The sequence below is a fragment of the Poromitra crassiceps genome, assembly GCF_964638095.1.
Source record: "Poromitra crassiceps genome assembly, chromosome: 2".
Taxonomy (NCBI): Eukaryota; Metazoa; Chordata; class Actinopteri; order Beryciformes; family Melamphaidae; genus Poromitra; species Poromitra crassiceps.
In genome coordinates this window covers 40,621,394-40,636,393 of record NC_139624.1, presented here as the reverse complement: position 1 = coordinate 40,636,393, position 15,000 = coordinate 40,621,394, and the positions used below count along the sequence as shown (strand labels likewise).

The 15,000-nt window shown below is 43.5% G+C and overlaps 1 protein-coding gene across 1 annotated transcript in view; it reads right to left on the bottom strand.

Annotated features, from left to right (window-relative positions):
* The window catches only part of tmtc2a (transmembrane O-mannosyltransferase targeting cadherins 2a), a gene marked incomplete at its 5' end in the record, with an annotated part of 95,842 nt that overhangs the window by 25,985 nt on the left and 54,857 nt on the right, over positions 1-15,000 (bottom strand). The window contains 2 exons of the mRNA XM_083658718.1: positions 772-886; positions 1,316-2,156. Of these exons, the coding sequence (XP_083514844.1) occupies positions 772-886; positions 1,316-2,156 (956 nt within the window). The remainder of the gene's footprint in view (positions 1-771; positions 887-1,315; positions 2,157-15,000) is intronic.

Here is a 15,000-nt window from a genome sequence, read left to right as displayed (position 1 = left end):
GAAATATCGCCATTGGTCAAAAATGAACCTTTCTGCCGATATGACACATGATATACAGTATCTATATATCTATATCTATATGTGTATATATACAGTACCGGTATATATGATATATGACGATGCCGATAAAATGACGCTTTAATTATGCTCCAAGTGCTCGATACCTGACTAAATGCTTAACTAAATACTTAGTTTTGTTTGAAAGAAAATGTCACATGAATAAAAATATGGCATGTTTTACCTAAGCTGAAGTTGTTTTCTTATTTTGCCCAGTGAATGTGTACATTTGGAAAAGCACTGTATTTATGTGTGCATCTGCCAGTGGGCCATCACCATAAGAGTGGGCATAATAATGTGTTCATTCCACTACAGGAGAGACTTGATCTCTGAAATTAGATGGAAAAAGACCGGCATGCATATCATATCGGATTCGGCAATCGGCCAAAAGAGCTGGAAAATATTGTCAAAAAATCCAATATGGTGCATCCCGTGTCATTTCCTGTGGCTTTGTCACACTCTTGCATCAGGCCTCGCACTGCGTCTCAGCGGCTGCTTCTCTTCTCTTCTATCAGATCTATTTGTGTTCGGCTGTCTTCAAAGACCTCCTGTCTGTCTGTCTGTCACTCGCTCTGACACGATGCCTCGTTCCCTCCCCCCTCTCTCATCCCCGCTTTCTCCCACTGTAATCTCCGCTGATGGATGGCAGGAATCCAACTCGTTTGTGTCAAGACATCGCAGGCAGGAAGAGGAATGGGCATCTTTACCACTCACAGGTTATACAGCATGTCAGCCATGTTCCCCCGGTAGTACAGAGCGTTTCTGTATGCCTTCTCCGCCTCTGCCATCTTGCCTTGGTTCTTCAGCACGTTCCCCAAGTTACCCCAGGCTACAGAAGACATGTGTGAGTCAAAAGGAACATTTTCAGAATAGAAAAACACAATTCTAGTGTTAGTTAGTATTGATATTAGCACCCATTGTTAGTGCTATTATCAAAATGTCATTGGTAATGGCTGTTAATTTGCCAGGATCAACAGTTTTGTAGTTGTGACGAGTTATTTAATTCAGCAAAATCATGTTTTTCTTTAGCTTGATTTCAACATTTTACCATCTCCAAGTGATACATGATCCGTTATCACAGACATACACCCCTATTCACTCTCGCACACCACCCTACCTTTTCCCATCTTTCAAAATTATACTCGCTGGAGAGACTGGCTGAAAACTATGTTTACACACCCTCTCTAACTCTCTTGAAATATGGACTTAAGAAGACAGACCCACCTTAAAGCCATGATAACTAGGGCCCATTGCTTACCTTTAGCAGGGTTCACGCTAATCCCAGACTTGTAGAGATTCTCCTCATTGCTCCAATCCCTGTTTCTTATAACAGTCCTACTTCCATTCAGCAGCACGAGCCCCGTGCAGAGGCACAGCAGCACGGCCTTGCAGCCTCTAGTCCTCAGTCTGACATACAAGGTCCTCGCACCCACGGCAACCAGTAAACAAAAGCCCATACTGGGGATGTATAGCACCCTCTCCGCAATCACAAAGCCAACATAAAACAATAGGTTGGTGGCTGGGAGGAATGGTAATGTTAGAAGGCCTAAGGAAAACACCACTACGTTTTCTGTAGGGGGCAGAGACGTCCGTGGAGGGCAGTGATGGAGTTTAGCCGACCCGTTAAGTACGATCTTTGTCGCCCCTGGCTCCGAGTTTGTGTTGTGGTTCGTGTAAGGCGTGTGGTAGCCGTTCCCATTGGTGATTGACTTCCCGTTAGCGATTTGGGCTTTCCCATTGGCCTCCTTGGCTTTGGTAGCGGTGGCCCGAAGGCCAAACAAAGCCAGGAGGATAAATCCACCATAAAAAACAACGGTGTGAAGGTTCCTCCAGTCCGCCAAGGTCCTGACCAAGGGCAGGGCGTCCATGGACCAATCAAAACTGAGCTTGTCAGGGCAGAGAAGCAGCCAGGCGTTGGCAGCGGGCAGGTGGAGGAACGTCAGTACTCGGGTGAGAAAATGTGGTGAGTCAGCCGCAGGGTTGTCAGAGTTGGAGAAGTTGGGGGGCTTGTTGCCCATCCAGTAGAGGCGAGCTGACAGGAGAATCACTCCCCAGGAAGCCAGCACACTGAGACTCAGCAAAACACTGATGTTCTTTTTCTGAAAGAGAAGAGAGAAAAAAAGTTACTACTACTACATACTAAAACACCTAAATCAACATCACAGTCCTTAGGACTTTGTTCAAAGCCACAACGTTTTGTCTCAGTTCCAGAACACCTGAAATTGTTTTCCTCTTAGTTAGAAGTTGAATTCAATTCCCGTCAAGGCACTCAAGACTTGGATCAGAGTTGAATCAGCACCACTGGTCCTAACTGTTGGTCTCTTTGGACAACAAGTTGTTCAGGTTAGAATGCATGTCTGTGTGTAAGTTTGGGATTTGATGTAAGACCTCCCAGATTTAGCCTTCCAAGAAGAGACACTGTGCACAGATGAGGAAATCAACGTATGGAATGTTTTTGATAGCCGCCTGGGGCATAAACCACATTCATGTACAATCATATAGCCAAGCACTCTATGTAACTTTGGCCAAATCTTTAAATTTAAAATGCACCATAGCCAGAAATAACATGACTCTGTTTATATACAGACACGGAAATATTTCTTTAGGGAAACATGATATATTGAAACTGGGGAAAGACACATTGGGATTTTGGACAGCATTTTCGTGGATGTCAACACGTTTCGATTTGCCAGTAAACATAACAATCAAGAACATTTTACAAAGAATATCACAACCTGTCTCTTTGCTGATGTTTGATTAGCTGGAATAATTCCCAAAGGCACAAGACTATTTATGTTGCTGACTATTGTTTTCTTATTTAGTAAAAGTGGGCTTGATGAAAATTAAGAAATTCATATTTATGTTGGCTGTCATAAACACCTGGCTTATGTTGCACTCCATATGGTGTAGTAGTGGTATACGTATCAATTATCATATGCCCTTTAATATCCAACAGTACGTTAACCAATGTCATTCATTACATCAGTGAGTTCACATGCCAGGAAAACGGTCTTCCGCATCCAACCTTTTAAATTGATTGCCCTCTAAAATGTTTATTTGGGCAAGCGCTTGCCAATAGTTTGTTCAAGGACTTCCTTTGCCCCATGAAGTCATATAAATATTGCAAAACAAGTCTAATACTTTTGCACCAGACCATGATACTGTATACGACTGAAGTAGAATTTACGATAACATTAGGAGTGCAACTTTTTAAGGCCTGCTGTATTGCCTGTAAACCAAATCTATTTAATAGATGGCCGAAATCAAAGCATAGAGAGAAAAAATACCCGCCTAACAATTATAATGGATCTTCTTCAGAGAGGAAATATTGTAGAATTAGAACACACATAAGACTGAAAAGAGTAATCCATAGGGCTTCAACTAACGATTATTTTCTTGACTAATTGATCGTTTGGTTTATAAAATGACACGGAATGGTGAAAAATGACATCACTTTTTCCCCAAAGCCCAAGATGGCATCCTCAGATGTGACCAACAGTCCACAACCCAAATATAATCAGTTTACTGTCATAGAAGACTAAATAAACCAGAAAATATTCACATTTAAGAAGCTGGAACGAGAGAATTTTAGTATTTTTGTCTTAAAAATTTGCCTGAACGATTCATCTGTCGATCGACTAATTGATTAATCGACTAGTTGTTGCAGTCAGTTGAGTTCCTTGTAACCTTTAAATCAGAGAGGTCAAATTTGAAGTGTATTTTGAAGCAAGAGGGGCTTTCCTTCTAAGTCGCTCCTCGCTGCCTGTCAGGGCTGCAGGGAGTGTGACTGGTAATCAGCTTAGGCCTCATTGTGTTGGCATGTAGCTGCTGTTTACATCTCATAAGAGTATTAATTCTGTAGCATGATCAGCATAAGGTCTCTCATTATATTGCCCTCTGTCACGCAACACCTTACGTACAGACAGTACGTATGAGGAAATCCCAGCCTGGCATTCACTACTAAGAGCCTCCACAAACGGTTTAGTAGGCTATAATAATAAGAATCATAATCATAATAATAACTTATTTTATTCATGGATATAGCAGACAAAATCAAGGCTAATGTGCATTCTAGGGCTGAGGTTAAGGATGACCCTCATTAGTTTGCCTGTCCATAATTGTAAACTTTAATTGTATAGCACCTTTCATACATAAAATGTAACTCAAAGTGCTATAAACCTATAACAAGAATTCTGAAATCATGTGAACTAACTAAAGCATGTCTACAGAACGAGGGATTTGTGATATTCTACTGGGCTAAAAGTACAATTTATCTCAGTTACGTCACAATGGCCTTCATGTCAGCCTGTCTGTACTTTGAGTTACAGTTGCCTAGACTTGACAAGGTCATGATTATATCCTTGATCTCTTGACCTTTGCTCGCTGGCTTGTTAAATTACACTTGTCAAAACACAGGCAACACAATCCCATAGTACTGGTAGAGAGAACACACAGCTGTTACACCAATGAGACATTTTGTGTTTGGCTTTCTGTCCGTCAAATGGCCTGCTGCTGGCTAAAGCACATTCACTGGTGTGTTGATGCCAAGATTAAGCAAGTTTTTATTTTATTTATTAAACACTTATTTAAAAAGGAATGTCATATAAACATAAAGTCTCTTATAGGTAGCGTGGCAGCCATAACCAAAAAGGCTTGTTATTTGTCTTCCTGTCAGTTTAGCGGTCTAAATATGACATAACATCAGTGACACAGTCCATGCTTTTCACCAGATGTGAACCTGAGAGATGATCAAGGAGTCATCTCTCTCTTCCTATTGGGTGAGTATTTGTTCTGAGCATCGATGTAACATGAACTTTATCTGAACCTGTGCGGGAGGTAGAGTTGTGTGTACAGCATGCTGTGTGTGTGTGTGTGTGTGTGCGTGTGTGTGTGTGTGTGTGTGTGTGTGTGTGTGAGATAAGAGAAGGGTGTGTAGACGTGTTGTACTACAATACGTCGTTCTCAGCATGACTTTGCTATACCTGAAAATAGCCAAACACAAAGCCTCCATAATTCAAAGTTCTGATTCAGCATAGCACTAACTTTTGCTTTTAATCCCCTGAGTGGGCAGCAACAGTTTAGACTTCCTGTATAATTCTCTCTAAATGTATTGAGCTGAAGCACCATAAACCGATAAAACCCTATTTAAAAGCCACACAGTGCACAAGGCACAAACTTCCATTCCTCTCATTACTAAACATGGCCCCACTTAACTGTCAGGGGAGAGCTTCTGAGAACATTTCCTTTCCTACCAGCCAGTCTTACACTGAGCCTGCTTCACTAAGCTAATGTGTGCACTCTCTATGGAGAGGGAAAGCACTGGTGGTATCCACCATCATCCTCGCTTTAGAATATGAGGTTTAGGATTGACCTAGTGATCGCCTGACCTATGGCCCCTCCAGGTCCGTGTTTGATTTCTGCAGATGAGATGAGAGAAAAAGTTGAGATTAAACTAGCCTTTTGGCTAATTCTGTCATATTTACACAGCAATGTTTATTAATAATAATAATAATAATAATTGATTGGATTTATATAGCGCCTTTCTAGATACTCAAAGCGCTTCACATATCAAGGGAGGGAGGGGAGGGATATGCACTGTCCCTGTCAAATAAACCAATAAATAAATAAAATAGAAAGAAATAGCATGTTCCCCGGGAAGCTGAGGGGTTGTCTTTTCTGAGATGAAGTGTAAGATTAGCCTGGTATCCAGCCCCATATGAATCGCAGTTGTCAGCACAAGGATTCATTGGGGCTGGTTACCAGACTAGTGGAAGATAGGATAATTACAGAAAGTCACTTGTCAATAGTAAGATGGCCAAGGGCCAGTTCAGGGAGTTCTACATTTTGGAAAAGGAGTGAGGAACTGGGTGGAAAAATTGGATATTGATTTGGATGGTGAAAGGCAGTACACACAAAGGATAGGAAAGAATGTCTTTCACACAAAAGGGGGATGCGCTTATTGATGGATGAGCCCTTATTGCGTGTCAAGGGAGGAAAGTGTGAGAAATCCAATATGGCTTCGCCTTGGTATCAGAAGATAAGCCAATTCCAGCAAGAAAGTCATTTGCGGTGTTTAGGTGTATGTGCTTCATTTTACCCTTCGCTGCCTTGTCTATTCCTAAATCGTTCCTTAATTGACTTCCCAATCAATCACCCACACCCAGCCCCCCACACGCACACGCGCACACACACACACACACACACACACACACACACACACACACACACACACACACACACACACACACACACACACACACACACACACACACACACACACACACACACACACACACACACACACACACACCTCAAACAGCAAACCTTGCAATTCATCAATCTGAGCTATTATATTTGTGCCAAAGTGGAGGCTGGTCCTGCTTTTAATGATGTATGACCACAAATTCACAAACTCAGCAACTATAGTTATCAACCCAACATTAGTCTACTTTTATATGCAACAGGTTGGCCGGGTGCTGCTCATTCCAATGCGTCATTGAAGCTATAGCACACTTAAATTGAGGGAAATACTGAAACCCACCCCTTCTCAAGTACTCACTCTAATTGTTCTAAAATATCCCATTCTCCTTAGCTATTGATTTATTGATTTTCCTAGAACTTGCCTCTTGCATGATCACTTTATGGTCACAGGAATATTGGCAGCACACTATGCCCCTGACCCTTCACTCCTTACTATTTGCTGCTTTCTGTTGTTTGGTGATTTAGAAAGTTAGAAATCCCTTAACTCATTCATGGCCAGTTTAGGACTGCCAATATTTAGCACAGGCCAAAGATTTTCATAATTGTTGGTCATCTTTCAAGACCCACAGTAAATTATCTATTAGCACCAAAGTGATTTGCAATACCTCAAAATGAAGATGTACGTCTCTGGGTTCACCAGGAAAAAAAAGTGAGCTTTTAGCATGTTTTGTACTCTACTTATAGCCATTTATATACACCCTGTTTTCACCCAAAAGGTCTCCCTGAGAAAATAAACAGGAGAAAAGGCAATTTTTGTAAAAGGGCACAATCTCAGGCAGAACTCGCTCTCAATTATTTTATTTTGAACTGTATTGACATCAGACATGTAAATATTATTCGTTAGGACACAAATGACAAAAAAAAATATATATATATATATATATATACACATGAAGTGCTTTTTTTTTTACATTCAACAATACAGTTTACTCGGTGTGAGTGAGTGTGCAGACAGACACACAGACAGACAGACAGACAGACAGACAGACAGACACACCGACAGACAGACAGACAGACAGACAGACAGACAGACAGACAGACAGACAGACACACACACACACACACACACACACGATCCCCCTTTTAGATTTCTAACCCCACATAGGATAAGCAATAACCACGCCCTGTGGCGCTGGGATTGGCCAGGAGCAACACTGGAGGGCACGCAGCCCAGCGATTTCATGAACCAACTGAATAGCTCTTGAGAACGGACAGCGGGCTGCTGTGACTGCCGCTTCTGCCTTGTTAGCTGTTTGTGTGTTTATTTTGTTTTGTTCTGGTCCACCCGTCCTCGTCCATGTCTCCCTGTCGTATCCTCCCTGCTATTTGATCGTTCCCGTTTTCCCCTCGGCTATTCAACACGTCCTCACCGCCCTCGCAAACTGATCGATCATTTCCTCATTCCTCCGATGATCAAACACATCTCTTGATTACTTTCTCCCGTTTTCTCCCGGCTGGCACAGAGGAAGGCGACTCCAGCTCGTGCAGCGCGCCGAGGGGCGTTTCAATGGCGTTTCTCCTGTCTGCACAAGGAAGCGTTACCCGTTTTCTGCTTTTCCTCCTGCTCAATTTCAAAACAACAGCTGCGGTATGTGTTTGTTCACGTGTTGTCTTAGATGCTAGGGACCTGATACTATGTCAGAGGCTGGGGAAGTGTTTGAACTACGCGCTGCAGTAATAAAAACAAAAACACGTCAAACACGTCATTGGCCCTCTGGGCTATTCCTGATAACACGTCAAAGACGTCTTTGGCCCTGAATGAGTTAACATGGGCACCTATAACTCCCATAATATACAAGCTGCTCTAATAATTAGTTTTGAAAACCACTTAACATCAGATAAATACTGTGATACAAGGCAATGGGCATTTACTTGCAATATGCCATTGTGCTTGTATCTGTCCTTGTAAAGCAATAAAGAATATATATCAGGAATGCCAGTGCTGCAGATCCCCCCCATCCAGACAGATGGTGAGTCTAGAAAGAACCCCTTTGATTCTGTGGGACGGACACCAAAACCTGATCTTTACTGTTGATGGTTTAGATCACTGAAAGGGTTCTACTTCCTTGTAGCAGTGCTGGAAATATCTTGACATGACGTTACATCATCTATGTTTAAGTCTAGTTATTTGCATGATTAACAAGAAAACACCAAACAACAAAATTGCAACGATAAATGCAAGGTACACCGCTGTTTTTCAGCAGTGTTGACATGTTTCAGGGTGGAATTTTTGCTTAAACTTCCCTATGCTTTCAGGTTTAGTGCTGTCCCAGCAATGTGTGGTCTGCCTGTTGACACTGCAGCATGCTGAGTGTTTAAAGCATGTTGGAAGCAACAGCAGGATAAGGCTGACTTTATACATGGCCTTTAAAGTTGCTGAGGAATGACACTAAACAGCAGGGGAGTGATCTTGCGGACTTCCCTTGTTAAAGTCATGTCCCGTCTAAACTGCTCGTAATTCTTCCAGCATATTAGGCTGGTCATGCATGGCTGGGGCCTGTCTGGAGCACACCTTAGACTTCTGACAAATCACATGGCTAGTCTTCCTACTCCTGTGTAAGCCATTCCCAACTAAAGTGAGTATTTTGGAATATAATAGATAGTCTTTTTGGAGGGCAAACAAATAGTAATATCAATAATGATGACTACTAGACGTTTATTATAAAGTATCTCCAAAATATAGACATCTTGCAAACCAAAAACTAAACTCCCTACTATCATTTAAAAGAGTATAATTTGTTGTTTCATGTCAATCAGTAGGTACATTTTTTAAATCAATTTGGACAAAACTCAAGTTCAAGTTAAGCGGAGCTATTGTCATTCAATGAACTGTGTGTGAAAAGAACTTCAAAGTTTTGGACACAGAGCGTGTTTGCAGCGCAGACATCCAGCAGTGTTCATATTTGATGCATTACCACTGACATGCTAAATTTTGATGAAAGGTACAATGAGGCGTGTGACCGGTTCGCTTTTTTCACGCTAATGTGTTCTGGATTCCGCTGACTTGGCGCGTTTCACCCAGGCCATCACACAGCACCGTGCCTGGCATTGAGAGCATTGACTTTGATGGAGTGACCTAATTACCCGGCAGTTCTCTCCCTGAAAGCCCGGCTACTGCGGGCAGAGGGACCTGTAATGAGACGGGTCACAGGTTCAAGTCCCACACCCCGTCTGAAAGGACAGCTGATCAAAGCAGGGGACCCGGTGTTAACTTGACATTTAAAGTGCTTCCTGTGACTATCTGATTAATGAAAGGACATCGATGTCGAGGCAGGGTTCCTTGATGCTCTTAAATAGATGTGATGCCCTTAATTTAGCTTGGTTGGCATGTTTTCTTTTCTTTATCGAGTCTTTTTCCGATTTTTCTCCCATTTTCTCCCCCAATTGTAGAGAGAGCCCTAGACTAGCACACGCTTCCTCCGATACATGTGTAGTCAACAGTGAGGAGTTTCACCGGCAGGACGTAGCGCGTGGGAGGATATTCCCTTCAGTTCCTCTCCACCCCGAACAGGCGCCCCGACCGACCAGAGACGCTAGTGCAGCGATCAGGACACACTAGCTTCCCACCCACAGACATGGCCAATTGTGTCTGTAGGAACCTCTGATCAAGCCAGTCAGCCAGAAGTACCAATACTGGGAATTGAACCCGTGTCTCCACGGTGGTAGGGGTGGGGGAAAAAATCGATACACCATAGTATCGCAATATTTTGCCTGACAATATTGTATCGATATTTGGACGCCAAGTATCGATATAAAAAAATAATAATAATCTTTTTCTTTTTTTGCAGGCCATGCCATGCCAGGCCACCGGGCATCTGCCCGAAGCGCCCGATGTTGCAGTCCGCGCCTGCAGTGGCGTATTGAGTCCAGAGAAGCTTAATAATGTAGCCTACATTTTGGGCAAAAACAAAACAAAACAAAAAAACACTGCATGTTTTACTTACGGTGAGGTCAAGGAAAAGGTAGGAAAAGGAGTTAGACAATATATCGAAATATCGCAATATTCAATATATCGCAATATTCAATATATCGCAATATCGCAATACTATCGTATCGTGACTCAAGTATCGTTTTAGTATCGTATCGTGGGCATCTGGTGATTCCCACCCCTACACGGTGGTACTGTCAGGCAAGTGCTTCCACTACCCAGATGCCTCGGCTGGCATGTTTTCAAAGGGCTTAAAACTCTAGCAATGTGCTTTTTCAACACAGGAGATACTTAAAAGGCTTTATATCAAACAGACAGCTCATTTGTGCTTATGTGCTATCTCTGCAGTTTATTAAAACTAATTATTATCAACACCTCTTCATCCAAGTACTAGTGTGATATATCTAGATGTGTCAGAAAGAATGAAGATATATATATCTAGATATATCTAGATGTGTCAGAAAGAATGAAGACGCACTACTTTGGCCATGCAAATCAATAAACACCAACACCAACACAAACACAACAGCAAAATCAGGAGCATGGGGCAGAGTTTGCAATAGGGGGCGTCATTTCACAGCTGAACGCCTCTGCTATTAAGGGATAATTGGCACAACATTCATCAAGCCATCAGATAGTTGCACTGAACGTAATCCGTGTGCCTCCGGGCCTCATTGAGACAAATGAGGAGGAGGAGCCTGTAACACTTTAATTACACACCGGTAAGGACACCATCACACCCTGACAATCTCCACGTGGCCCCGCTAAAGTCTTATCTGCTATCTGCCATTTGGCCCGAGGTGCATATTACACACTGAGCCTAAATCCAAAAGATGTGGAATGAGGAATGAGGATGAGGATTAGGATAGAGGTAGAAAAAGTCCCTCTGTCAAACCCAATGTCATTTTTCTTTGAAGTATTTAGTCTCACACCTTTGTGGATTTAGAGTTATTCTATCAACTAAATGCAGAAAATCTTAGCTCAGCTTTTCCCCCCCTGATTTTCTCCCCAATTGTACTTGGCCAATTTTTACCCCCTCTGCCGATCTGGGGAGAGCCGTAGACTAGCACCATGCTTCCTCCGACACATGCACAGTTGCCAGCCGCTCTTTTCAGCTGACAGTGGGAGCTTCACCGGCAGGATGTAGCATGTGGGAGGATCACGCTTTTCCCACCAGTTCCCTTCCGCCCCGACCAAGTGGCCTGGCCGACCAGAGGAGGCGCTAGTGCAGTGACCAGGACACATACCCCCAATCCAGCTTCCCACCCACAGACACAGCCAATTGTGCCTGTATGGATGCCCGACCAAGCCGGAGGCAACATGGGGGCGTGAACCTGTGACCCTCGTGTTGGTGGGCAGGGAATCTACCGCTACACTACCAGGATGCCCAATCTTAGCTCAGCATTTAAACAAACATCGTTATCCTCCTGAAGTGCAATCTTGTCTGTCAACGTCTCACAGTTGACGTCAGGTTTAGAACAACCATCAGTTACTTGACATTTTCCAAAAGCAAGCCATTTTCCCTGTGCCCTATTTAAAGCCAGGAGGCTCATTCATCAAGCTGTGTGTTTTTGCCACTGACAAACTGGTTGTGGCAAGAACAAAGACGTTAGCTTCTTATGACGGTGGCATATAAGACTAATTTTCCCTCGAAATGTCCCTCCTCCAGAGACTGCATTGCCCCTCTCCGTCTCATCTATCATCCTCTTACGTCCTATCTGATCTCATTCACAATCTCATTTCAGTCTGATTAGGGAGTTAATAGCATGAGAAATGGAGTGAGAGCCGAACCGCATCTGTCCCCCACTCCCACATGGGGGCTATTCACATTTCATCTGTCCCCCACTCCCACACGGGGACTATTTGCATTTCATCTGATCCCCACTCCCACACAGGGGCTATTTGCATTTCCTTATTGTTTGTGGCTGCAGTCAGCCAGTGATCAGGTAATGTGATGTGGAGGTTTTGAGGTAAATGGAGAATACTTTATGCCAGTGATACTCAACTTGCGGCCCGCGGGCCACATGCGGCCCCGGGCGCCCCCTGTGTGGCCCGCGATGGAATTTCAAAAAAGTACAGTGCACCTGAACGCAACATGCAAGATACCCACTGAATAAGTTAGCTGCTAAATTGTCAAATACCGCCGTCTGCTCGCTACCCAGGCACTTATGTACTTAACCTAACTAACTTAACCTAACTAACTATCCGGTGTGCACAACATTGTCAGACTAAACTCCGCCTGACACCCCAAAAACCTACAATCCGCTACAGAAAAATGTATATTGTTTGTTTATTAACTTCTATCATTTCACGAAAGTGGCCCCCGGGCAAAGCAAGTTGAGTATCCCTGCTTTATGCTGTTTAGTAGTGCTGCATTCAGGGGCATCATGCAAGCCAACAATCTGAGGGGGCGAACTCTGGGGAATTTTTGGTGGCGCACGAAGTGCGGCACCAACATTTTTTAGGGGGTTGGAAGCCAGATTTAGAGGAATATCTCATTTTAAATTAACAGAGTGAGCAGGTGTAACCATAAGGCTATTTTCCAAACTGCTCTCAGCCTCCTGGAAAGATCCATAATCACCAGATTAAGTACATTGCCACTGCCCGGGCTCAATGGACTTGACAAAAAAGGGAGACCACACGTTTCAAAGCAATGTAACACAATGTTTATTTTGGCTGGTATTGCCTTTTCAGAAGGTAGAAATCTTTTCTCTTCCATTAGGCTCATCTAGTGTCCTCTAGAGCAGGGGTTCCCAACCTTTTTTGTGCCAAGGACCGGTAGATACATGCAAAAAAAAGTTGCGGACCGGTTGTCAATTTTAATGGTTTTAGTTACATATATATTTACTCACCAGGTGGCGACAAAGGGTAAATAACAGCCTTTTGTGTTGTACTGTATGTAGCCTATACAGTATTTATGTTTTTGTTTGAACTACAAACATATATAAACGTCAACTTGAAACTATGTTTCAACTACCATACACAGCCTATAATATTATAGCCTATGTTTATTTAAAAAAAAAAAAAAAAAAAAAAAACTTTCAAAAATCTGAGGGGGCAAACTGCTCCTGAGGTGCTCTGGGCCCAGCGGGAGAAGTGGGCGGGACAGACTGCTCCTGAGGTGCTCTGGGCCCAGTGCGAGAAGTGGGCGGGGCAGACTGCTCCCGAGGTGCTCTGGGCCCAGCGGGTGACAAAGACCAAGGGCAGATAAAGGAAAGGAAGTGAGAGCATAGTTTCCCTCTCCCCTCGCTCGCTGTCCTCCTCTCTTTTGTGTTCCCATGCCTCGCCAGACGTCTGGCTCATAATCGAGGAAGAGATTGCCCCGGTGGCCGGCCCCTGCAAATAACGAGCTCCCTGCCAAGATAACCAGGACTGGGGCAACGGAGGAGGGCACTGCCAGAGTGATAAATGAGCCAGATGTGCCGGCGGTGGCTATAGGAGGGGGGGTTGGCACAGACACCTGTCGGCTGGCACAGGGACACTGGCCAGGACTATTGTGTCTGGGCAAAGAGGTGGAGGGCGTTGATGACATACCTGCTCCCCCTGGGTGATAGGCACACCACCAGAGAATGTGATTTTTCATCATGGCTTCTGACAGCCATGGCGGGGTGATGAAACCTTACAGAATGTAATGCAACAGACTGGAACAATGGAAAACGGAGCGCTCAAAATCTTGTCCCAGGCAGGACCAGGGATGCAGCGATTAACCACTATTTAACTATTAAGCGCAGTTTAAAATGTCACGGTTTTGTAACCATAAGGCTTAGCTACACCAAGTGTTTCTGTTCTCAGGACATTAAGGCTTAGCTACACCAAGTGTTTCTGTTCTCAGGACATTAAGGCTTAGCTACACCAAGTGTTTCTGTTCTCAGGACATTAAGGCTTAGCTACACCAAGTGTTTCTGTTCTCAGGACATTAAGGCTTAGCTACACAGTGTTTCTGTTCTCAGGACATTAAGGCTTAGCTACACAGAGTGTTTCTGTTCTCAGGACATTAAGGCTTAGCTACACCAAGTGTTTCTGTTCTCAGGACATTAAGGCTTAGCTACACCAAGTGTTTCTGTTCTCAGGACATTAAGGCTTAGCTACACAGAGTGTTTCTGTTCTCAGGACATTAAGGCTTAGCTACACCAAGTGTTTCTGTTCTCAGGACATTAAGGCTTAGCTACACAGTGTTTCTGTTCTCAGGACATTAAGACATAGCTACACAGAGTGTTTCTGTTCTCAGGACATTAAGGCTTAGCTACACCAAGTGTTTCTGTTCTCAGGACATTAAGGCTTAGCTACACAGTGTTTCTGTTCTCAGGACATTAAGGCTTAGCTACACCAAGTGTTTCTGTTCTCAGGACATTAAGGCTTAGCTACACAGAGTGTTTCTGTTCTCAGGACATTAAGGCTTAGCTACACCAAGTGTTTCTGTTCTCAGGACATTAAGGCTTAGCTACACAGTGTTTCTGTTCTCAGGACATTAAGGCTTAGCTACACCAAGTGTTTCTGTTCTCAGGACATTAAGGCTTAGCTACACAGAGTGTTTCTGTTCTCAGGACATTAAGGCTTAGCTACACAGTGTTTCTGTTCTCAGGACATTAAGACATAGCTACACCAAGTGTTTCTGTTCTCAGGACATTAAGGCTTAGCTACACAGTGTTTCTGTTCTCAGGACATTAAGGCTTAGCTACACCGAGTGTTTCTGTTCTCAGGACATTAAGGCTTAGCTACACCAAGTGTTTCTGTTCTCAGGACATTAAGGCTTA